Source organism: Haliaeetus albicilla, chromosome 2 (genome assembly GCF_947461875.1).
Source record: "Haliaeetus albicilla chromosome 2, bHalAlb1.1, whole genome shotgun sequence".
In the NCBI taxonomy this organism is placed as follows: Eukaryota; Metazoa; Chordata; class Aves; order Accipitriformes; family Accipitridae; genus Haliaeetus; species Haliaeetus albicilla.
The window spans coordinates 18,819,536-18,842,230 of NC_091484.1; the positions used below are offsets into that span (position 1 = coordinate 18,819,536).

The 22,695-nt window shown below is 45.3% G+C and overlaps 1 protein-coding gene across 6 annotated transcripts in view; it reads left to right on the forward strand.

Moving 5' to 3' along the window:
• NDRG3 (NDRG family member 3) overlaps window positions 1-22,695 on the forward strand; it is a 63,879-nt gene that overhangs the window by 35,184 nt on the left and 6,000 nt on the right. For 5 of the 6 annotated variants that reach the window (XM_069808535.1, XM_069808516.1, XM_069808526.1 and 2 more), the window contains 9 exons: window positions 14,673-14,778; window positions 15,479-15,599; window positions 16,129-16,191; window positions 16,525-16,585; window positions 18,162-18,248; window positions 18,810-18,866; window positions 20,057-20,160; window positions 20,562-20,627; window positions 22,296-22,347. In XM_069808535.1, the coding sequence (XP_069664636.1) occupies window positions 14,673-14,778; window positions 15,479-15,599; window positions 16,129-16,191; window positions 16,525-16,585; window positions 18,162-18,248; window positions 18,810-18,866; window positions 20,057-20,160; window positions 20,562-20,627; window positions 22,296-22,347 (717 nt within the window). Of the gene's footprint in view, window positions 1-10,165; window positions 10,291-14,672; window positions 14,779-15,478; window positions 15,600-16,128; window positions 16,192-16,524; window positions 16,586-18,161; window positions 18,249-18,809; window positions 18,867-20,056; window positions 20,161-20,561; window positions 20,628-22,295; window positions 22,348-22,695 lie in introns of those variants that run through there. The other variant, XM_069808553.1, reaches the window with a different exon arrangement.

Below are 22,695 nucleotides of genomic sequence, written 5' to 3' on the forward strand. Positions count from 1 at the left end.
CTGATCTGCGGGAAGAGCTACCAAGCGGCCCTGCAGCCAGGGAGAGGGGCTCTCAGGAGTGCTGGGCCAGGGAAGGACTTGCTTGTTGCTTCTCTGTGCTTTGATTTAGATCAGCAGTGAGCTGGTGGCCATGGCAACAGTTGGGCAGGAGACAAGATGTTCCTTCTGGGAGCCCTCTTGGTAATTCATTTAGAATATTTTTCTTAGCAAGAAGTTAACACAGTGTCTCTTGTGACTGTAAATGTTGTCCCAGCCTCACTTCCCTCCAGTGGCTCTCCCTACAAGGTGTGGTTTCAGAGCACACCTGTCTTGGGCCTCTGTCTTACCTGGAAGGTACCCCCAAGGGGTGGATTAAGTCTCTGTTTGAAATCTGTCAGAGAGGATAGATGGTGCATTGGGTCCTTGGATTTTCTGCCTCAGTTGCTAATACCAGGAACAGTATCTAAACTAGGAGGTGGAGCTCTTGTGTTGTCTTGTGAAAAATTACTGCTGCTTTTTAATCTGGCAAAGCATGTCTGGCTGCCACATTCAGGCCTCTGCAGAATTGATGTGACTTTACTTACCAGTGTTGGAGAAGGGGGAATTCGAAGTGAGTTTGCTCACTTCCAGAGGAATGGCGATCCTGTTGTGTAAAGAGAGACTTAAATGTACTTAGGCTGAGGCAGGGGTTTAATTTGTCCAGAGTTTCACAGGGAGGAAGAGCCTTGGGAAGGATCTCGGGCACAAACTGGCCACAAATTCACGAAGGGTGATAACTGGAAGATGGCTTCCAGTTCCAGAAGTTCTTGGATCAGCCTTCAGTAGCAGTAACATCTGCAAGGGTCCTGGTGGGTTTTAAGACAAAAATTTAGGGGGTTTGTGGGATGGATTATATTATCTTACACAGTGTAGTGTTTGCAGTATGAGAGCGTGGCATCAGTGATGCAAGACACACATTTCAGGCCTTTTTATTTTTCTAATAGTCAAAAAAAAAAGCTGTTTTAAATGGAGATAAAGCTGTGGGTTTGCATGGAGCCAACCACATCCTGGGTCGCTTGCAGGGCTGCAGCCAGCAGGGCGAGGGAAGGGGGTGCCCTCTGTCAGCACTGGTGGCAACCCTGTTGACAGTGCAGGTCCAGTTTGAGCTCCTCGGTACAAGACATTGACGTACTGGAGTGAGTCCTGTATTATTTCAGCCTGTGTTATTCTGTGCCCTCGGCCATGAGGCGATTTGCTGTAAGTCCATCCCAGCTCCTTCTAGGACTGACCCATGCCCCTGCAGAGCTCTGCCTTGGATACAGCTGGAGCAGTAACACATCTGGCCACAGTGTTTGTTCATCCTGCAGTGCCTCTAGACCCCATTCTGGCTGGAAGATAAAGTTTTAAAATATTTTCTACAGCTGATCCATGCTTATGACTGGGAGAAGTGTTTAGTTTAATCCCAGCTCATGAGCACGTCGTTAGCACTGTCACTGACTCCGTGAATTGCGTAGTGCTAGGCACACAGGTTAGGCACGCTGTTTTCTGTAAAGCTTTGGCATGTGTTACTGTTCAAGGTAACATGTATATTTAAGGTTTGTAAGATCTTTCTTTCCTTTGGGGAAAGTGGGTGATGCCGTTGTGAATTTCTATTAATTTCCCCAGTGTGTTTGTTTTTAGTTTTGAATAACTTGCCAGGATCAGATCTGGGCAAAGTCAACAGAACAAGCATCCTCTTGCTTCTGAAATTTGTTACTCTGGGTGAATGTGGTGTGAAGCAGCTTTTAGCTTTTCTGATACAGCTGACTTTCAGATACTGGTGCTCTGGTTTTCTTAAACTGTTCATCTATAAGCAACTGTAATTAACCCTGACAAATAACAGATTGCCTCGGCATCAGGTGAAACAACCCCCACATAATCTGATAACCATTTGCAATGGAGATAAAAAGGAGAGCTAGCATGGTGGCTTAGGGTTCTTTATCAATATGAATCGAGGTTATTCTCAGAAATAAAATGTATTAACCTAAATCTGAGACCTACATTTTACTTGAAAGCTATATGAATCCTAGTGAAATCTAGACTTGGCTTCTTCTAATGTTCGCAGGCAGGTGGTGGATTAAATGGTCTGGGTTGCTGATGGACAGATGGTATGGTGATCTGCACAGTTAATAGAGCTGTGCTTGTGTTTTTATTATTATCTGCAGACCCTCTTCAGCTGCTTTGAGAAGTAGGTGTTCTGTGTTAGCTTAAATCTGTCCCCTTTTTCCAGGTGATTTGCTTTAAATACAAATGAAGGAATATGCTGATATATTTGTAAAACTATCCAAATAAATCTGTGTTATGTTTCAGTCTGTTATAAGCTAGCATTTCATCTGATCTGTAGCTAGTACATCCCCTCTGCTGCCTCCCACGCACATGAAGGGAGGGAGAGATGTGTTTTGCCCTCCAGCACACACCACGAAGAAGAGGACCTGGGGTGTGGAGATGGGTCTGGGATTTGGCAGAGTATTTGCAGAAAGCTCACAAGGTGAGGTGGGAATAAGCAAGTACAGGACATGCAGAGTTCAGCTGAACCAGAAAAGACAAGACATGCGTAAACCCATGGAGGAAAGAAATTAAAGCTGGCCTGTACAACAGCTTCTATGCATTGCTGCAATTAATTGAAAATGTAGAGTTACTCAGTGTTGCCTTTGCCGAGAGTAAAACACGGCAAAATGTTTGAAGAGTTAACAACAGACCTCAATGAGAAATTTTTTGCCACTTTTTCCACTGAAGGTATAACTTTTCAATAAGCCCAGGTTTTTACTGATTCAATTTTGGAGTTCTTCCACAAGTACATTTGTTTGAAGCTTTTTAATCTGCGTTTTTAAAAGTTTGCTTATCCTTGCCCAATCCCTTTGCTTTATTTTTGCTTGCTGTGCAGTAGGAGATGGTATTCTGCTACTGAGAGGTTGTTGAAATATTCCATAGTGTGCATTTGCTGATGTCATGGATGTTGAATTGAAACTGTTCATTTTTTAATGGAATCATTAAAGCCAGCTTGTGATTGCTACACAGTGGCATTGACTACAAGATGTTTTAAAGCATCTTCTGTTGATTGTAACGAAATAACATGAAACGTTAGCAATTGAGGAAGGGTTTGCTTTCTCTGTATGAATAACAGGGAGCTGTTCTCACCAGCATTGAAAGGTTTTGCCTAAGATATTGAGGACCATTGTTCTTCTGATTTGTACAATGAGTTCTTTTGTTCTCTAGTTCAAAGTGCTAGAGTGATATTAGTTACAACACAGAAGATGTTTTGATCTAGAAAGCAAGTTTTTTTAATGTCTGCTAAATTAGGAGCTGCTCCTAATCTTATTAAAACTAGTGTCACCACTAAAGTACTGATTTTGACTTCTGCTGACATTATAGCAACAAATACTGTAAAGCTAAAAATGATTAAAATGGAATTTTATTTTGGAAATTTTTTGTCATTATTCTGATTTCTTGGGAAGCTCTTCCTCTGATTCTTCCCATCACTGGCTTTCCATCTAAAAACTGTGTTTTCTGTAAAACTGCAGTGTTGAGTTCTGGAAAGCTTTTGCTAGCTGGACTGAAACATGACTTTTATGTTTAAACGTATGAGCACAGTCCTTCCATGGGGTTTACTTAAACATTACTTTTGCTTTCTGTATGCTTGTGACAACAGTGTTCTAAAGAGGCTGATTATGCAGATGTGGTATTTGAAGTACCTGTGCTTTTTTGTTCTTGTCAGTGAGTTCTTACAGCAAAGCAAATGTATGCACTTTATGTTAAGAAAGGGATTTGCCTCCTTCCTGCCTTCAGAAAAAATGAATGGTGCCTTTCCACTAACAGTGACTGATCTGTTTCCATCCATTATGCAACTCTCTGAAACACAAAGTTTCAGAGCAACTAATGAGTAATTGCAATACTAGTTATAACTCAATGCAGTTAGACTCAGTTGTAGTTCCCAAGGACATTGAGGGTTTGGAGACACAGAATATGGCCTACTTTCTCTTCTTCAGGAGATTTTAAGATGTTCATGGTCTTCAGCAAGATACCGAAATGTAGTTTGGCACATCATGTCAGCAGGTGGACTGTCCTTGGCTGGAAACATGGCCCCTGGCTTATCTTCCAGGTTGCCTTTAGGGGTTAAGGTGATCTGGGGTCTAGCAGTCACACAAAATATTTTTGGACTTGCCTGTGCCATTGCACATTCAAGTCTTCCTTGTGTAGGATTCAGGTTTACAAAGGCTGTGTGTCTGCAGATTGTGGCACCTTGAGCCCACTGTCCAGGGGATGGAAGAGTGCTAGAGACATCAACCTGTTCTGTTTGCAGCCCATGGGGAAGGCTGCATGCTCTACTGATACCCTACTGACTCAAAATAGTGGTGCAAAGTGCTGGAAAAAAACAACCCACTGCCAGACTTGGGCAGATGAGAGCTGATCTGCAAGTGGTTTAATTCACCCTGAACTATTATGGATCTAGGCAGGTCCAATTTCCTGCATTAGCTGGGGAAGGGGGGATTTACCCTCAGAGCAGGAGTAAGAAGCACCACATGTTTATTCTAAATCTGTGCTGGGTGCCTTGCTCATGACATTGGATACTTGACCAGAGTGCAAGAAAGTTGTGGCTTTAACTGCTTCTTGTAATACATGGGCAGAGCAGGAGATGGAGAAGTACATCTTGCTCCATCCCCAACACGTAGTTGTTGTCATTAATTGCTTATTGGCCTCAATACTGTGTGGTTGTAGGAGTTTGTGATCTCTGATTTGGGAACACAAACCCAACCTGTCAGCTGTAGTCCTGTTGTAGGTCTCTTGAATTCAGTTCATTTGACAGCAGAGCCAGTATCTGTCCTCTGGCAGAATCCGTGTTTTGGAGGTGACTTGCCATTTCTCTCTGGCTGACACAGAGTATTAGAAGGGGTTACAGGTACACATGAGGTTTGTCCTTCAGCATCACATGCCTTTGGAACAGGAACACAAATGCTTGTTTGTATACACAGCAATAGGTTGGGGATAGCCCAGCAGCACCTCTGTCTCCCGATGGTTTGGTGTTTGTGTAACCAGATTACATACCTCGTTCTTCTGCTGCTTTTGATCCTCACCCAGCATTTCTCTAATTTAAGACTTAATCCAATTACACAAAGTACTAGAAACCATTGCCTGCTTGCATAGGTTGTACTGTGTTTCTATTAATAAATTTCTGCTCTGTATGGAAATGAATAATTTAGTTCAAGATGTTGCTTTAAATCAGATTTAGGCTTGCTTCCTACGCAGCTGTCTTCTTCAGCTCTACTATTTCCAAAATAATTTTGTAGAGAGAGGATGTGGTAAGCACTTACCTACCCAACTGCATTAAGGTCAGTGGTACTGTAATGGTAAGAGTTACCAGACGGTGATGTTTTACAGTCTTACAATATTTTTTTCTTAGCTTATAGGCATAGTTTGTGGTGGTGTTTTAGTAATGTGTAGAAATTTGAGGGCAGCTGTTGCAAAGAGCAATACAATGGAATCTCTACTTTAATCTCTCTGTGGTTAATAGCTGTGATAGGTTGCCCCAGAAGCATGCTGCAATTGTTTTCCACCTTTTCCAAGACTGCTGAAGATGACATTAAGTAAATAATAGCTGTAGCTACAGTATCCCTGAAAAAGGGGAAAACCTGACCTGAGTAATCTGCATCTCCTCCACCTCACAGCAAAGCAGCAGTGGCAGTTTTCTTTGGCTTGGGTGAACCAGGACCTGAGTGTCCTTAAACTGAAAGGGTTTGGGGGATATTTCTAGCTCTCTACTAGAACAGACATTCTACAAGCTTGAGCAGAATGTGAGCAACAGACACATTGCTGCTCTGTGTTCTGCCAGATTTGAATGTTAAAAAAAAAAAAATAAATTGAAGGGATTTCACAGGTGTCATCTTTATTGTCAGTCTCCAAATTAAATCAATTCTCAGTTTTTCCATGGAATTAATTTTGAACTTTGAGCAGCTTCACATTGGGAGTAAAACTCATCTGGTAATGCCAAAAAAGAAGCTTAATAAATTAGTTTTGAAAAGCACTGGTAATATGAATTCTCATCATTAATCATTCCCACTGTGAAACAAATGGTTTATTTCAGACTTTAATAACTTTTAAAGCTTAAGTTCTGGATCACAGTCTGACCTGGAGCTGAGGGAGCATGGCTGGAATTTGGACTGCTGCAGTCTGGCACCTGGGTACCTCTGCTGCCTGGGACTCTCTGGAGCTCAAGGCATTAGCACCTCTGGAGCTGCTGTTGGATGCCTCATTCCTTCACTCAGAAATGTTTTTTCTTAATATGGGAAACTTTCTGTAGCACCTGTCAGTGGCACTGCATTGTTTCCCTTTCTGGCCAAAGGCAGAGGGTGGCAGTCAGAGATGGTTCCCCCACCTGGGCATGTGCCCACTTCTTCCCATAATCAGTCCCACAGTAAATTTAGACTTTGGCAGTCATAGTTGGATGTGTGTTTTCCTCCTCAGTTTAAGGATCATTCAAAGATGTTAAGGCCAAATAGGATAATATCTCAATCTAGTCTGACTTCCTGGAACTCCCCAGCAAGGAATACCTCCCAGCAGTTCCTGCTTGTGTTTAATCTCAAATGTTTTAAAGCTGCAGTTGGGTTGTCTTTAACACCTTCCAGTGTCTGAGCCTTTATGGTTCACACGCATTTCATTTTCTAAAGTGTAGGGCTCTTTGACTAAGAGCAGTGATTCTCAGGAGCTGGGACCAGAAAGCATATAGCAAAAATCACAGGGCTTTCATAGATTGTCAGTAGCACTGGTGGCCTTTCTCTGGCTACTATCTGTTCTTCTGCCCAACCCCTACCTGAAAGTATATCTTAACAGTATATCTAAGGCAAGTCAGTGCCTCTGCCACTGTGTGTGCGCTCTCAGTGCTTACCTTCCATGTGAATGAGAGATCCTGTGGCTGCAGGGTCAGTTGCTGTGGTTTTCCGATGTAGTGGGACAGTGAATCCAGCACTTCACTCCCACTTACAGGATTCTGTGAGACCATCAGCTCACTGGACATGGGGCAGGGCAGAGGGATGAGAAGCACTCTTTTTGATAGCACTTCATCATCAAGTCAGCCAATCTGTAACAAGAAGTTGCACCCAAAATCTCAGTGCTGTTTTGTTTCTGCCAGTGGTTATTGTATTCTTGTCTGAGAACACAGAAGAGAGTTGAGGTCCCTCTTGGTGGACACTGATAGTGGAACACTAATACCTGGATACAGTGTACAGGAAGGAGAGGGTAGATGCAGGTGGTGGTAGAGGGTGCAGGTGGATGTTAAAGGAAGCTTGTTGATCTGATTTGGCTCTAACTAATGTCAGTGATAACTTAGACTCCCCTTAGACTGAAATCCCAGGCCTAAATAAGAAACTTATGTTTTGTCTGTAATTATGTGAGTGAAGGCCCAAGATGGTGATTAGAGAAGCTACAAGGCTAGGAGACAGGACAAGCTTCAGCTGCCCTGCATCAATTAGACAGATGCAGCTGTGGGACCGCAAGCTTCTATGGAGCAACAGGTTAGGGAGCCCCAGGGAGGAGAAGGCCACCACTGACATGATTCTGAGAAGGGCAGAGAAACATGTTCAAAACAGTGTCTTCAGAGAGCTGTTCTGTTATAGGAACTGTAATGTGCTCCAGATCAACATCCTGGGGAAAAATAAAAAAAAAACAAACCATGGAAAACTTCACTGGTTTTGCACTCAAAGTTCAAAGCAAGAACTGCACAGAAATGGAGAAGCTTATTGAAAATAAGCTAAGCAGAGAGCAAATGCCCACCATCTATCACAGCAGACATGAGAAATGGTGCAGAGGAGCCAGCATGACTAAACAGAAGGGCATGGAGGCTATTGAAAACAAAAAAGCATTCTTCAAAAAGCTGGAGAAAATGGAAAAGGTTATAAACTTTAGCAGATTAAATACATGAACAGAACAAAGCAGGCAAAAAGGAATTTTGAGAGATGACTTGCTAAAGGCGGAAAAAAATAGTCCTGTTTCAGACCTAATGGAAACGGAACCATAGGAGAGAGTTTGGAGAGTGCTACTGACTGCTCAGGCTCTGAAAGGAGGGCTTGGGGAAGATCTAGCCATAGCAGAAAAACTAAATTTAAATTTTTCTGCATGCAAGCTTGCCATAGAGCAGCTCACAGAGGCTCTTTGTGGGGAGTCAGCAGAGACCCTGTCTTAAACTGCAATGCCTATTGCAGAGGCTGTAAAAAAGATAAAATATATGCTTTTATAGCAAGTTGCCACAACTGGATCTATCAGTCCAGGAGTTTTACATCAGTTTAAGGATGAAATAGTTGAGTTGTTAAGTGAGAGGTTTTGCTCCTCTGTTGAAGCTGCCATGGTGTCTAAGGACTGCAGTGCTTCACCTGTAAGACAATTTTTAAAACAGATCCCAGAGGAATTCTGGGGATTCACTGACCTGCTGTACTAGACGGACTGATAAAACTAGCAAGGAGTATAGTGGGATGAATTACATGGATAAATATTGAGAAAGGGTCAACATGGTTTTTGTAAAGGGAAGAAGTCCTGCTCTGCAGAGGTGTTGGAATCCTTTGAAGGAGTCAGCAACCATATAAATAAAGGCAGTTCAGTTGCTGCAGCCTCCTTGGATTTCCAAAAGACAAGACCCCTTACCAAAGGGGGTCCTAAGACGTATGTCTTAAGGGACTTAGGCAGCCATGTGGTCAGAGGAGAGGTCCTTTCATGGGTGAAATATTGGTTAAAAAAGAAAAAAACTCCAGCAATTATTTTCACAGTTGTTTGAGATCACTAGAGGAGCACATTAGACTTCTGTGCTGGGACCTGTGCTGCTTAAATCTACTCTTAAATGATCTGGAAAAAGTGATGGAAGATGCAATGGCAAACTTTATCTGCCTTTGGATAAACATAAAGTGTGATGCACATTGAGTAAAACCATCCTACAGTGGAATATAAAAGGGCAGCCTTAGGGCTGATGATAACCCACAGGCATAAGGCCTTAACGTTGCAAGAGATGGATGAAAATGTCAGCTCAGGGTTCATGGCTTTCAACGAAGCAAATGAATTCTTGTTTATCAGGAACAGAGAACCAAAGCATCCTCATTGTGCTACCGTGTAAATCCACAGCACACCCATGTGTGTTTGACGTACTGACAGCCCTCTTGTCTCAGAAAGAACAGAGCATGATGGGGCAATTTTGGAGAACAGCAGAATGGTTAGAAAAAAGCTGCTGTAACAGGACTGGCCAGATTGTCCAGAGCACATCAGCCCAGAATGGGGCAGGTGAAGGGGAATCGCAACAAGCTGTTAGGTGAGCACTGTTGTGGGTTATGGAAATGGCATCAGTTTTTCTCCATCTTCCAAACCAATGACTGGGGGATCTCATGCAAAACCAGCAGATACAAGGTGGGGAACCAAGTGGCTCTTCACCCTGCACATTGTTAAGTTTTGGCTTTTCTGGTCACAGGGTGAGGCAGATGCAAAAGGCATAGGTAGCAGGGGGTGACTGCCCAGTTCTCAGAAGAGAAAGTCAAAGTGAAGACCACACCTCCAGTTTGGGAAGTCTCTTTTGACCTACAGATTACTGGAGGTTGGGAAAATTAAGCAAAACTGTTACTTCCTCAAACACTTATTCTTGTATCACTACACGCTTGCTCTATTTTATTTTTCCACAAGGACATGCTCTTAAAGTCAGACTAGGAGGCTAGCTGCACCTTTGGTCCGACCAGCTACAGCTGGTCTCCATACCTCCTGATCCTCCTCCATCATTGCTCTTCTCATCCATGCCCTGAGGGAACTGCTAGTTGTTGAAGCGACGGTTCCCATCTTATTTGAGTTGATCAATAGTAGCTGCCTGCACAGGACTAGTGTCTCTGCTCTGTGTCCCCAGCAGCAGGCTGCTGTTCAGCATGTGTGCGTCACAAGATTTGCGCCTACAGCCAGTGAGAGCAGGCTGCTGAGAGCAGGCTGCTGAGAGCAAGGCTGTCTCTGCTGTTGAGTACCCATTTACAGCAGGTTGCTGTAGTTGCTGTTTATTTTTTACCTACTGTACAGATAAGGGCAGAAGATAAAATCTCTTCAGAGAAACCTCTGATAAAGTTTCCAGTCTGTAAGTGAAAACTAAATTTCACCAAGCTTTTCAAAACACAACTGCAGATCATCATCTTCTCTCGCATTCATTGTCCTTATTTTGCAGACTGCGCAGTTGTTAAAATCTGGCTGTCTCCTGGCCATGTCTTTTCCGCCTGCCTTCACCTATCACTGCTTCCCTGCACTATGGACCAGATCAGTGTTCAGACTATAGCTGGAGTTTGCTGCAAGGTAACGATCCTTGAATCTCCATTCAAGCTACTCTGCTGCAATGTGTCAAAGCTGGTCTGAACAGAGACCGGAAACGAAGCGTGCCAGTGTCTGAGAAGCAAAGATGACAAGTGTCTGATACTGTCCAATGCTACATTTCTACATGAGCAATGGGCAAATACCAGGAGAGAATATACAGAATTGTGGGTGGGGAGCATTACAGAGGCAGTGTGACACAGGAAGTTCATCTTGGTGGGTGGCTGGCAGGGAACGTGTATATACAAGAAGGACGTGAAGAAAGCGTGTTTGGCAAGGGCAGAGGGTGCAGCCTGCTAAGCTGCTGTTTTCTCACTGAGTACTCTGGTACCCATTGTAACTGGGTTATTCTGCTCCATGTTTGGAAGAGCAATAAACCAGTAGTGATGTAATGAAATAATAACTTTTTTTTAACCAATTCAAGGTAGCAGTTTTATCTTATAAGTGTAGAGACTGTCGTTGCCGTCTTAAGCATGATACCTAAGCTCTGTATTAAGCACTTCCCTCATGCTGTCCTTTGGCTTTGATATGTGGGAGAGAGCTGTTTTGGAGAAAAGCAGGTGACAGGGAAGTCATGTGCACTGTAGTTGTGTGACATCTGAAAATGTTTTTGTCCTTTGTAAAAGCCCTGAAGCTACAGGGCAAAGTTTCAGAGAAAATAAGGTTCACTGGAAAACTGGACATAGAATTACCTGTGGGGAAGTTAGGGGTAAAACTCAGTCTTATTTCTCCAGGTAATCTTGAAAAGGAGATCAGCACAATGTTGCAATGTGTAGCTAAAAAAGTGAATGTAGAAACCCTTATCTTGAATGTAGTGTCTGCTACTTGCTTTGTAGAGCTTGGAAAAAGCCTTAAAAAAGTAAAAGGCTTTGACTAGAGGAAGCAGAGGAGGGAAGCTGCTTCCCAGGAGGAAGATTTCCGCCTTGCCTGGGAACTAGCAAGAGAAAAAAGAAATAACCTTAAGCACTCCCAGTCTAAGGCTTTGTCACTGTACAGGGCAGAGTAAGAAGTTTGCACATTTAGCATCCTAAATTTTTTAAAGTGCTACTCGCTGAGATTTGTTAAAGATGGGATTTCTCAAGTTGCTTCCATCTTTTGTGGACATATCTGAATCACTAATGTGATTGAAGGAGTAGTGAGGTGAGTACGCTTCAGATTGGGCTGGTGCCTGGTGGTGGCATGAAAAACCTCTTGACAAACTATCTCATTTCCCCAGATTGCAGTTTACACAATCTGCAAGGTCAAAGTAAGTTGGAGAGCAAGGATTGTTTTTTAGTGCAAGAAAACTCTTTTCCTTCCCTACTAGAGAGCTAAGACCCAAGCTGAACTTCAGAAAACAAAAATGCAGGGTGTTGCAATACGCAGCATGTTGAGGTGCTTGAACAAAAGCTCTGAAGAGAGGTGGGTGTTTCTGTTTCTAGTACCTTGTCCAGTATTCTACCTAGTGGAAGCACATGTGACCTTAGCAGTAAGTTTGAATGTAATTCCAGAAAAGGCACTGTATTGCTGACTTTTTTTAAAAACATCAGCTCTTTTGTTGACTTCTGTGCTTTTCTCACTGTTGGCTCAGTTTGGGTTTTGTGCTTCTGTTTGATAGTCAACCTTTTGCTGCTGCTTATAAAACCCTCCCTAGTCCTCTGGAGATGCAGTTTCATGAGATGTGAGTCAGTTTAACTGGCCTCGTGCTCAGGGTAGGGTTATTTCTTCTACCACCCCATGCACTCCCCTTGGGCTCTGAGCCAGAACCAGCATTTGCTGGACCTCTCTGTGAGCTTCTTAACTCGGTGACCTGGCAGAAATCTGACAAAGTAAGATTTAAAAAAAAAAATAAAAGGCAGCTGGATAGTTTCCTGTCAGGTCAGTGAGTTAAAGCTGCTTACGGAAGAGACCACAACTTCCAGAGCTGGCAGAGAGACCTGCTTTTAATGGCAGTCAACCACTTGGTTAGCTCAAATGCATAGGGAAGTGCAGTTGGGGATTGCAAGCTCCAGCTGCTTTGGCACTGGCTGGGCTCTTCCATGAGTTTGTTGCGCTTTGCCGTTTCAGCCATGTGTACTGCCAGTCACCACCCTTGGCGTCATCCAAAAGTTGCCGCTTTTGTTAAAGGACTTGTTAACACCTGCAAACTTGGAGAATGCTAAAATGAGGGCCACTGCTATGTCTGCACAACATGTCCAGCTGGAGTGCAAAACAGGACTTTGCCCAGCTTAGCAGAGCAGCACTGAGAAGACGGGCAAGGGGCAGAGCCTGGTGGTTTTCCAGAGGCTCAGGAGATGGAGGCTGCACCCTGGGCTTCCTTGTGCACCCTTGCTGCAAAGGCAGGCAGTCCTGCTGCATGGACCCAGACTCACTTTGCACACATGGACTAGTCATTTCCTACCTGTGCAGGATGCCTTGGCCCACAGCCCACTCCTAAGGAAAAGTGAGCTGGGTGAGCATCAGGCTGAATAACCTCACCTGCTCTATTCTGTTGCCTGCGTCTCCTGCAGGCAGGTCACTGCTGCTTTGTAGGTACTCTAGCTTCTCCAAGTGCACAATGCAACAGCTGCGTGGAAGTAAAATGCAACCCCTTTCTGGAGACGAGAGTAGTCAGAGGTATCTCTTTATCCTTCAAAGCTAAGCTGGAGAAGGCTTCAGGCTACCTCAGTTGATCTGGCTGTGGCAGCTTCCTCCTGTTGCCACACTTCTGGGGGAAGGGAAGAGGCTTTGGAGCCCCCAAACAGAAGTACAGCTTGGGGTAAGAGGAACTTTCACTGCAAGAACTAAATCAGTCTGGCTCACAGCCAGCCCTTGGGAGTGCCCAGAAAGGAGGGGTGAGGTGAATTTCTGATGTGCTGCAAGCCAGGTACTCTCAACTGTCCTGTATTTGGTCTAATCACTTTCAGGTTATTGGAAATTACTGTTTAAAAAAAAAAATTAACATACTTTGTGTAAACTAGTAAAAAATATTTTTGAGGTTGTAATGTCCTGTCTTCAGGCTGAAACATGAGGCTATTCCCTAAGTAGGTATTATTTTAATATTAAGAAAATAATTGGTCCTTTTTACACTGTCTGTAAGTCAGAGCATGTCTCTCCTCTGATTTCTGTAGATGAGAGAAAGGACTTATAGGTGATATTGTGTACACAGCCTTACTGCCATCTCTGCAGCTTTTCCAAAGTCTGTAGTTATCCCAGATCAGTGTTTGTCTAAATGTGTTTGCAGCTATTTTAGTTAAACTCAGATAACTTTGTGGGCGTTTCTGTGTTCATCATCGTGAGGCTGTGGCTTCTGTTTCTGCACTGGACAAGTATTGGAGAGGTACCCAGAGGTCTCTTATGCAAGGTGCAGTGCAAAAAGCCCTCAATATTTTGCTTGGGAAAAGGCACATAGTTTTGCTGGCAAATAATCATGAAACAGGTCATGAAACTGCTTCACTGATACCCAGCTGGAAACCAGCATAACCTCCTGTATCTGTGCCAGCTGCTGGAAGAGCCTAAGGGTGTTTTACTGTCACATTACCAAACCTGGTAGCAGGGAAAAAAAGTGCTGGGTTAAGGCACAGTGCTCAGCCTTCCCTGGGGTGACAGATCAGCGAACGTCAATGCAGCAGTGTGCTCAAGACCTGATGGGCTCTTGGCCAAATGGCCAAGGTGGGACTGCAGTAGACAGGCAGCCTGGGAGAACAGGTATGTGTGGATCTGCATCTTTCATTTTTATTGTTGTTGAAAGGAAAAGCTGCCACCCACTCCCCTGTGGATAGGTACAACCTCCCAGGTAGCCAGTGATTGGATCTGCAGAGCTTGGGTCTGCTGTCCCAGCCATCTGCCTGCTCTGCATTGTCATGCTGTTTCAAGAACTCTCTGGTACATGGTTCCCAGGGGCTGGGGCTGCTGCCAGCCTCTCAGATATTGCTGCGTCCCCTTGCATCAGCTTGCCCACAGACAGGACATTCCCAGGGGTGTGGGTTGGAGGCACACTGAAAAGAGACTTGTGGGCTGGTGGGTTGGAAGGAGAGGGATGCCAGCTGGGGAGTGCAGGCTTGGCTGTGGGAGTGGAGCTGCATTTGTGATGCCATGAACCCCTAGAGACAGATGGACACATGACACCCAGCTTCTGCTATGGTGCAGCAACATCACTAAAGGCCATTGAAATGAGATCTTGGTCACAGGAAGACACAGCCCCAAACCCTTCACACATCTGTACAAAAGCAACCTGCTTTTGGCAGTGGTTGGAGAGAGAGATTTGAAAGGATTGCAGATTGCAAGAGCTGTGCATAGGAGAGCAATGTTAAAGTGTGGATGATGCCCTTGCTGCTGGCCCTCAGTTAGGGTTCCCTGTAGCACAGGCAGCACACGTAACACTGAGGCTCATTCTTCTCTCTCTGCAGGAACATGACATTGAGACAGCTTTTGGAGTGGTCCATGTCACCATGCGGGGCACACCCAAGGGGAACAGACCTGTCATCCTCACATACCATGACATTGGCCTCAACCGTAAGCCCTTGCATTCCCAGGACCCTGAAAAAGTGGTTGTTCATGGTATTTGCTTTTGAGTGTGGGGACCAGTGAGACTGTCCTCAAGCTGAGATGAGACAGGTCATTCCAGGGTAAAAAGATAAAGGTCTGCAGGAGAGAGAGCATGTAGCACGCCCCTGTCCATTCCAGCAGCCCTTGAAAGATAGGGCCAAGGTGGAAACGTGGAAATAGGTCCACCCACCACAAGACAGTGCTCTAGCTGACTTCTTGCACTGTGTGACAGAGCTGCCAAAAGGCATCTGTTCCCTGGATGCTGGGCAGGTGAACCAGTCCCTTCTACAAGGCTGCAGTAGTGTGTTTCTAGCAGGCTCAGTTGTTCTTTCCACATGTCTTCCCACCCAACATATAGCATTATGTTCACACAGGTGCTCCTCAGTATGTATTGTGAGTATCTTAAGTGCTGCAAGGCCCTGTTTTCCTGGGCATGCATGCTGGGGTGTTATTTGTCTGCCTGCCTTCCAGTCGTGACAGTTACTTTGCTAGGACTTGCTGCTGCGTTGCAGTCAGGGGGACACAGCAGCATGGATCACCCAGCATCCATTGCCCAGCAGACTCAGCAGGGGAGTTGGGTTCATGCAGGTGTGTGCCGTGGTGTTTGGAGGGTGGGTCGCAACAAAACTTCAGGAAAAGTCTCATTTCTTTTTTGTTGTTGTTGTAGATAAATCCTGTTTTAATGCATTCTTTAACTTTGAAGACATGCAAGAGATCACTCAGCATTTTGCTGTGTGCCATGTGGATGCACCAGGCCAGCAGGAAGGAGCCCCCCCATTCCCATCTGGGTAAGAGCTCTGCAGAAACCCTTGTTGTTCCAGATGTGGTCTGGACTGCAGTCTGGACTGAGGTAGCATCCAGTTTAAGCCAGCTGGGACTGCTAGGCTGAGTGTAGTAGTAGGCAGCTTTCAGGAGCAGAGGAAATGGGAAGATGAGGATGCTTCCCAAGGGGCATTCAGGGAACTCTCCTATTATTGAGGCGTGGGTAAAGCCCTCACTAGTGGTGAGTGCTGGTACCAGCTTTCTGACTTGAGCATGAGCCCAGCATACTGCAGTCTAGCTGGTATTCCTTGGTCCATCTGTCCATCCTCCCACAGAAGCCCGACTGCCCCAAAAAACACAGCTCTGTGTTAAGTCTTGCTCTGAGGTATGGGATCCATGCAGTTGGCTGGAATGTACAGTGTCATTGTGAAATAATCACCTGTGCACATGCCTGTCAGATGTTCCTTGTCTCTCCTACATTGGGTAGAACTGGAAGGTAACCTCTGTCAAGCTCTATTTGGAGGTGCTTTGATTTCAGTCTCTCTCGATTTTCAGGTACCAGTATCCCAGTATGGATGAACTGGCTGAAATGCTGCCTGCTGTTCTGACACACCTGAAGTAAGTCTCTGAAAGGAAATGGGGTGAGCCAGCTAGATACAGCCATTCCAGCACCTATCTCTATCTCTCCTTGCAACATCTGATATGCTTACTGAGTTGTCCTAAGAGGCCTGAGCATGTCCTAACCTGTCTAACCCTGTCTGGTTCTTATGCTGGGAACACTGTCTGCCACATGAGACAATTTATGGCTGCTGCATCATTGCTGGACTGTTTTGAAAATGAACCATAAGTGAACAGCTGGATGCAGTGAGGGGAAAGAATTTGCCTCTAGGGGTGCTTCAGCATGAGTGAGCTTAAGTTAGCCTTGCTGATTGTGAAATGCCTATATTTCAGCCTGAAAAGCTTCATTGGGATTGGACTAGGAGCTGGAGCTTATGTCCTCAGCAGGTGTGCAGTAAGTATCTCTTCATTTCCTTGTGACTTACATGAGCTGTGGTCCTCCACTGTTCAAACAGACCATTTGTGGGGCATGGGCAAAGTAGTAGTCAGTAATTACAGTAAGCCTGCAGGGAGCCATGTGAAAGCTACTTCACATCCAGGTGGTTAAATTGGAGCAGCCAAGATTACTCTCAAGCTATGCCAGACATGGAAAGATTGTCATGTGATGTCTTTGAATCAGCAGAGCCCATCCTGACTGCTAGGAGTATCCAGCCTCATGTCTTCACAAAGACTGGCTGCATTACTGTATGCTGTTTCCAGTGTTTGTGACACCAAACAATTGATATGGTGATGTGCTGTGAACTAGCGCTGATGAGGAATGTGCTTTTTCACTGTAAGGAAGTAGATTTTGCACTCCACCCTTTGACAAGAGTCCTAACTTAATCTTGGTACATACTTCTACATTTCTCTCTAGCGGAGGGTTTGTAAGTATGTGAAGTCAGTGGACTTAGTTTAGCTGCTAAGGAATTTGCCTAAATCTTTCAGAGACAGTGTTAAAAAAAATACAGAAATCTGACAATCTCAGTAAAGTTTGCTTCAAGTAGTTGAGTGTGGAGAGTTGCTGATTATCTAGGACATTACTGCTGCTTAAAGCCACTTTACCATGCAGCTGCCCCTCCTACAGAAAGTTCTCTGTTTCCCATTTCCTCCAGTCAGGGTTGAGCCTGGGGCAGTGTGAGGCACTGGTGTTTGCTCTGTTACTTGCCTTTTGTATCTTGTGTAGTTTTCAGTCTTGCTAAAGAGAAGATCATGCAAATAAGCCTTGGTCCTCAGCTCACTGAAGTGCCAGAAAGCCCTTGCCATTCTGCCTGGATTGCAGACAGTTTCCTGCTGAGGACAGAGTTGTTTCCTTCTGCTTAACTAGTGCTAATCTATACAATGGAGCAGAAGAGCAGCTGTAAAATTTCAGCCTTAGAGTGAGCCTAGAGCTCAAAGTTCTCTGGTTGTGTTAGATTGCTGGGTTTGTGTTTGCAAGCAGTTCTCAAAGTATTTTGTACTCGTGCTTCCCGCACGCATACCCCAAGGTAAACTGCAGGGTGCTGGGGATGCCAGGCTGGAGCAGGGGAAGGGGGGGCAGCAGGCTGGGGGGGCAGCAGGGGTGCCCTCTGGTGAGCCAGGTGCCCCTGCAGCTGGCACAGGAGTTTGTCCAGGTCCTTCCTGGAGGTGCCAGACTGGAGCAGAGAGAGTCACTGCTTGCAGCCCTGTAATACATGGGAGCCTGAGCAGGACCTGCGGCTGCACCAGAGGCATAGGTCACCAGAAGACGCTGCTGAGACCTGCTCAGGCTGCAGGTGCTGTGTGAGCAGTCAATCCCTCAGTGCCAACAACTCAATAGAGTAAGGTCTGGCTGGGAGCCAGCTTTGGGCCAGACTCTGAAAAGGCCACTGGCTGCCTGGCACAGGAGCTCCCCACTTAGTCTTCATTTTATTCTGTCTTCCTTTTGCAAGAAGCTTTCCAGCTGCTGCACCTGCTGTTGACCAATGAGTGGGCTGAATCATCCTTCTGAGTGTGCCTGTGCTCTCTCCCCACAGCTCAGCCACCCTGACCTGGTGGAGGGACTCGTTCTTATTAACATTGATCCATGTGCAAAGGGCTGGATTGACTGGGCAGCATCCAAGGTGAGATTCTCCTTCTCCTGCACATCTCCTCTCCTCAGTGCTTAATGAACAGTGTGTAGAGTAAGACGAAAAAGGGCAGAGTATAGGAATTTGTTGGTTTATGGCAAAAACTGTACAATCTCATTTCTGTCCCTGCTGCATTCTCAGTCTGGGTGTAGTATGGCCTCCACCGTAGGAGAAGGGGTGGGTGTGATCATATGTGAATGAGAAATCCTGGTAAACTGCTTGGAGATAAGTGGCTGTTGAGCACTCGGCTTTCTTCTGATTTATTACTCATGCTTGCAGGCTTCATTTGGCTGAGGTTGAATGGATCTTTTAATTATTCTGTTATTCTGGCCACTTGCAGTTATTCAGGGTTCCAGGATTCTGGAGACCTGTGTTGTGCATGCACACACTTCTTTGGAGCCTTGCACACCCACCCCAAGCTTCAGGCATTTGTTTCTTATATCACTGGAATAGTTTCTTTGTTATTTTCTTTACTCTGAGGAGCTGCTTTGAAATTTGTAATGAAACTGCATTTCCAGTTACTCTCCCTCCTCCTCATTTATGGTCACTCTTCAGTTTTCAGGCTGGACAACTAACATAGTGGATATTGTCTTGGCGCATCATTTTGGCCATGTAAGTACCCAGCAGGTGTTAATGTTGCCCTTGCAACTGTACATGGAGCTATAACTTCTGTATGTACCTCCTCTGAAATAGCTCTGGTCCATCAAATAAGGGTTGCCACAGATAGTACTATCTTCTCTGTGTGTCAAGCTCACATCAGGGCTTTGCACACTGTGGGGAGCACACACATCCTCATGCTTGCCCTGTCTGCAGACATGTTAAGGAAGTAGTGTCCCACACACTAGTGCTCTAACTCCTGACTTTGTGGTGCCCAGGCAACTGTCTGCAGAAACAAGTGGCAGCTGGTTCTCTGTAGCCAGCATGGAAGCATTTGGGCTGTGGGTAGAGCACAGATCAGCTGGGAGTTGACAGTGGGATATTGTATGTGTCGAGATGTTGAACTGCTGCATTCTGCTCTTCGTCTTGCCCTTCAGTTTCAGCAGAGGCAAACCAGCCCCTTCTGAAAACTTCGCATACAGCAATGCCTTCTGTTTGGAATTTGCTGGCTCCCAACCAGCAAGCTTACTGGGCAACTGAAAGGGTGTGTGCCTCGTGCACACTATATGTGTCATGCAGCAGATCAGTCCCTGACCTGAAGCCCTCCTGCAAAAACACACATCAGCACTGGAAAGAGTCACGTAGCTTCCTCCTGCTTAGAGCACATGCTGTTCTCTTCCTGCTTTCAGGCCCCTCCATTATCTGTAGTGCTTCCCTGCATTCCCTTTTCTCTTGTCTCTCTCTCTAGCTCTCACTGGAATGGAGTTTCTTTGTAGAACTGGGTGTTGGAATTCGATTTTCCTCTGGCCCCAGTCTTGGGGCTTACCTATAAAGTTTTGCTTCTTTAACATTAAGCATAAGACCTTCCTAAAAGAGTGATTTGTATCTGTATAAGCATTACTAAGGCTCGGGAGCTAACTTATCCCATCTCAAGATACTTCGTACTCCTGCAGCAGCATGTGAGCTGCCATTAGTAAAAGTGTAGTCACATTACCGAAGTATGGCACATAACAGTCATGTCACAGAAACACTTCATGTAGCCTAGGTACTAATGCAGTCTGGAGTCGCTGCCCTCTGTGTTACTGTTCACAGGGGAATGATGTGTATGGAGGCAGTTTAATGCTTCAGTATTTTTATGAGTATTGTTTCTTTACTTGTGAAAAAGATGAAGTTCCCTGTCTTTCAATTCTTCTGCTTTTGTACAGGAGGAACTGCAGGCAAATCTAGATTTGATCCAAACATACAGGCTTCATATCGCACAGGACATTAACCAAGATAACCTTCAGCTGTTCCTCACCTCATACAACAGGTACAGCATACCTTTTTGCCTGCTAGATTGCTCCCGTAGCTTCCCTGCTCAGTAGATTTGCTGCCATATGTATTATTCTGTTGGATATAATGTCATATGAAGCTTTGTCCTAAGCCTAGTCTTCAGCCATTATCCTGAGCCAAGCTCAGCCCTCATGCCTGGATGACCCTTTCACACCTCAGTAGATCATCTCTCTAGGCACACAGCAAGCTTGCCATGAGAGCATGGATCCTGTTTTCTGGCGGTGACTGCTGGGGCTCCTGCACATGGCATGACACAGGGAGTGATAACCTGTTGCCTGGGTGCTGGAGCTAACACTCCTGATTGGATTTTGTATGCTCCCATGATAACCAGTTTCCTCTGGTGAATTTGATGGAGAATTGTTCTGTTTTGTCTTTCAGTCGTAGAGACCTGGAAATTGAGAGACCAGTTCTTGGCGTCAATGAAAATACTGCAAAAACACTCAAGTAAGTTGCTCTGAATCAGCCTGTTCAGTTACTTATTGTGCAGTCCCTTCAGCAGAAAAGCTGTTGCTGCTTCTAAGCAAGAATCCCACAAGCCCAAGCACTGGGAAGACTGTTCAAGACAGTCCCAGGCTGTAGTGCAGTGCTGTCAACTAGAATGGGGCAGATTGGTGTCTGGAAGCCCTGTCATTAAGAACACACTGAAGAACACACTTTTCCAGAAGGCAGGGTCAGAGGAATAAATGTATCCACCCAGCAGTCACTGTACTTGCTGAACTGTTAGTTTGGTTGTTTTGCATGAAAAATGAGGGAGGCAGGTTTTTGTTTGTTGCCACTGTCTGGCTTCCCCCACCTTGCTGAAAAAAGTTACCTGCACAGTTCTCCCAGAGATGGCAGTGGGTTCTGAATGCAGAGAATGCAGTGGTGTTTTCCCAGTGGCAGTGACTCTCATCTGGGAGGGGATAGTCTGTGCAGGGTACAGCTGAGAAGGGACAGACACTGGAGAACTAGTAATAATCAGCTCAGAGCAAGTATAAGTAAATTTTCAGATTCCAAGCAAGAAGGCAAAAGGGGCAAATTATCTCCAACATACAGAGCACGTGAAGACTGTGAATTGCAGTGCTGAGGCAGGATGCCTAGGCTGGGCTAGAGACTGCTGCCCAGGCTCTGCTCGTCGCTCCTTGGAAATTGTATGGACTTCTGCTCCTGCCAGTCCCAGGAATGTTTTAGGCTTCCACAGCCAAACCCTCTAGACCTTGGCTGATCTAAAAGCAGTGGATTTCCCTGCTTGGTCTCCAGGCAAAGCCAATCGTGCTGCTCTCTGTCATGCAGGCAGCTGTAAGCCACAGACCACTGTCTGTCCATTCAAGTGACTCACAGGGATCTGCAGACCCTTAAAATATTTCTTATGGAAGTGTGGATGTCTGTGCCAGTAGACTTGCATATAGATCCTCTGTCTCCTTAGAGGTGGTACTGCACTGACTCTGAGGTCTGTGGCTCACAGCCTCTCTAGTCTAATTTTTGTCATCTAGTCAACACACAGAAGTGGGGCCTCTAGCCACCCCTTTCTTACTTTGATCTGTAAATGAATAGTGTAAATTCACAGACAGTTGGTCAGTGACCTCCTGTGTATGTTTTACACCTTGAATGTTAATTGTTCTTCTAAAATTACAATAACATATAAAAAAGGATATGAAAGCACAAATTTGCCAACTGAGGCTTTGATATTGTGACATTTTTTGATATATTCCCTGACATTTTTTCTGTTTCTTTCTAAAACCCAAACCAAAATACAGTGCAGAGCAGTAGCCAGCCTCAGAAGCATTAAACTCCTCTGTTGGATGTGGTTATTCTTAAATTCCTAACAGACATTAATTTCAGAGAGCACGCTCTTATATGCAGCCGGGGATGGTGTTTCTCCCAGACCTAGGCACATCTTTTAACATGTGTGCAATAGTAGTGGCAGTTGATGTGCATGTAGGGGACAGCATGGGTGTGAGTGCAAGTCCTGGAGGATGTTTTTGTGCAACAAAATGCCATGGTGTGGTGGCCGGTAGGGATTTTGCTGAGTGTTGTTAACATTTCATAAGGCTGTTGGTTCACACCGCTCAACTTTCTCAGAAATCCCTTAGATGCACTGTGAGTAACAGCTCTGTTTTGGGTTTTGACCAGGTGCCCTGCCTTGCTAGTGGTTGGTGACAACTCGCCTGCAGTGGAAGCAGTGGTACGTATATGTGAACTCTTTCGTCTCATGACATTAGCCCCACAAATCACTTAGCAAACCTGCCTCACCCAGCAGTGCTTTCAGCTTGCCCAGAACTAGTCACAGAAAGTGGCTCTTTGTCCCAAGCTCTTTTCTAGTCCCCCAGCTATTGAGAACCGTCAGCCACTAGTGGGAGAGCTGAAGCTCGGGAGACTTAATGGCCCCACAGGGCAGCTCTAATGTGAGGATGGCAGGACCTGAATAAGGGTCATTGTGCCTAAGCATCTTGCTCGACAAATGATGCAGAGTACCCTTTTCAGGAACTTGCATCTTTCCCCGAGCTCTGCCGAGCTGCTGCCGGGAGTTCAG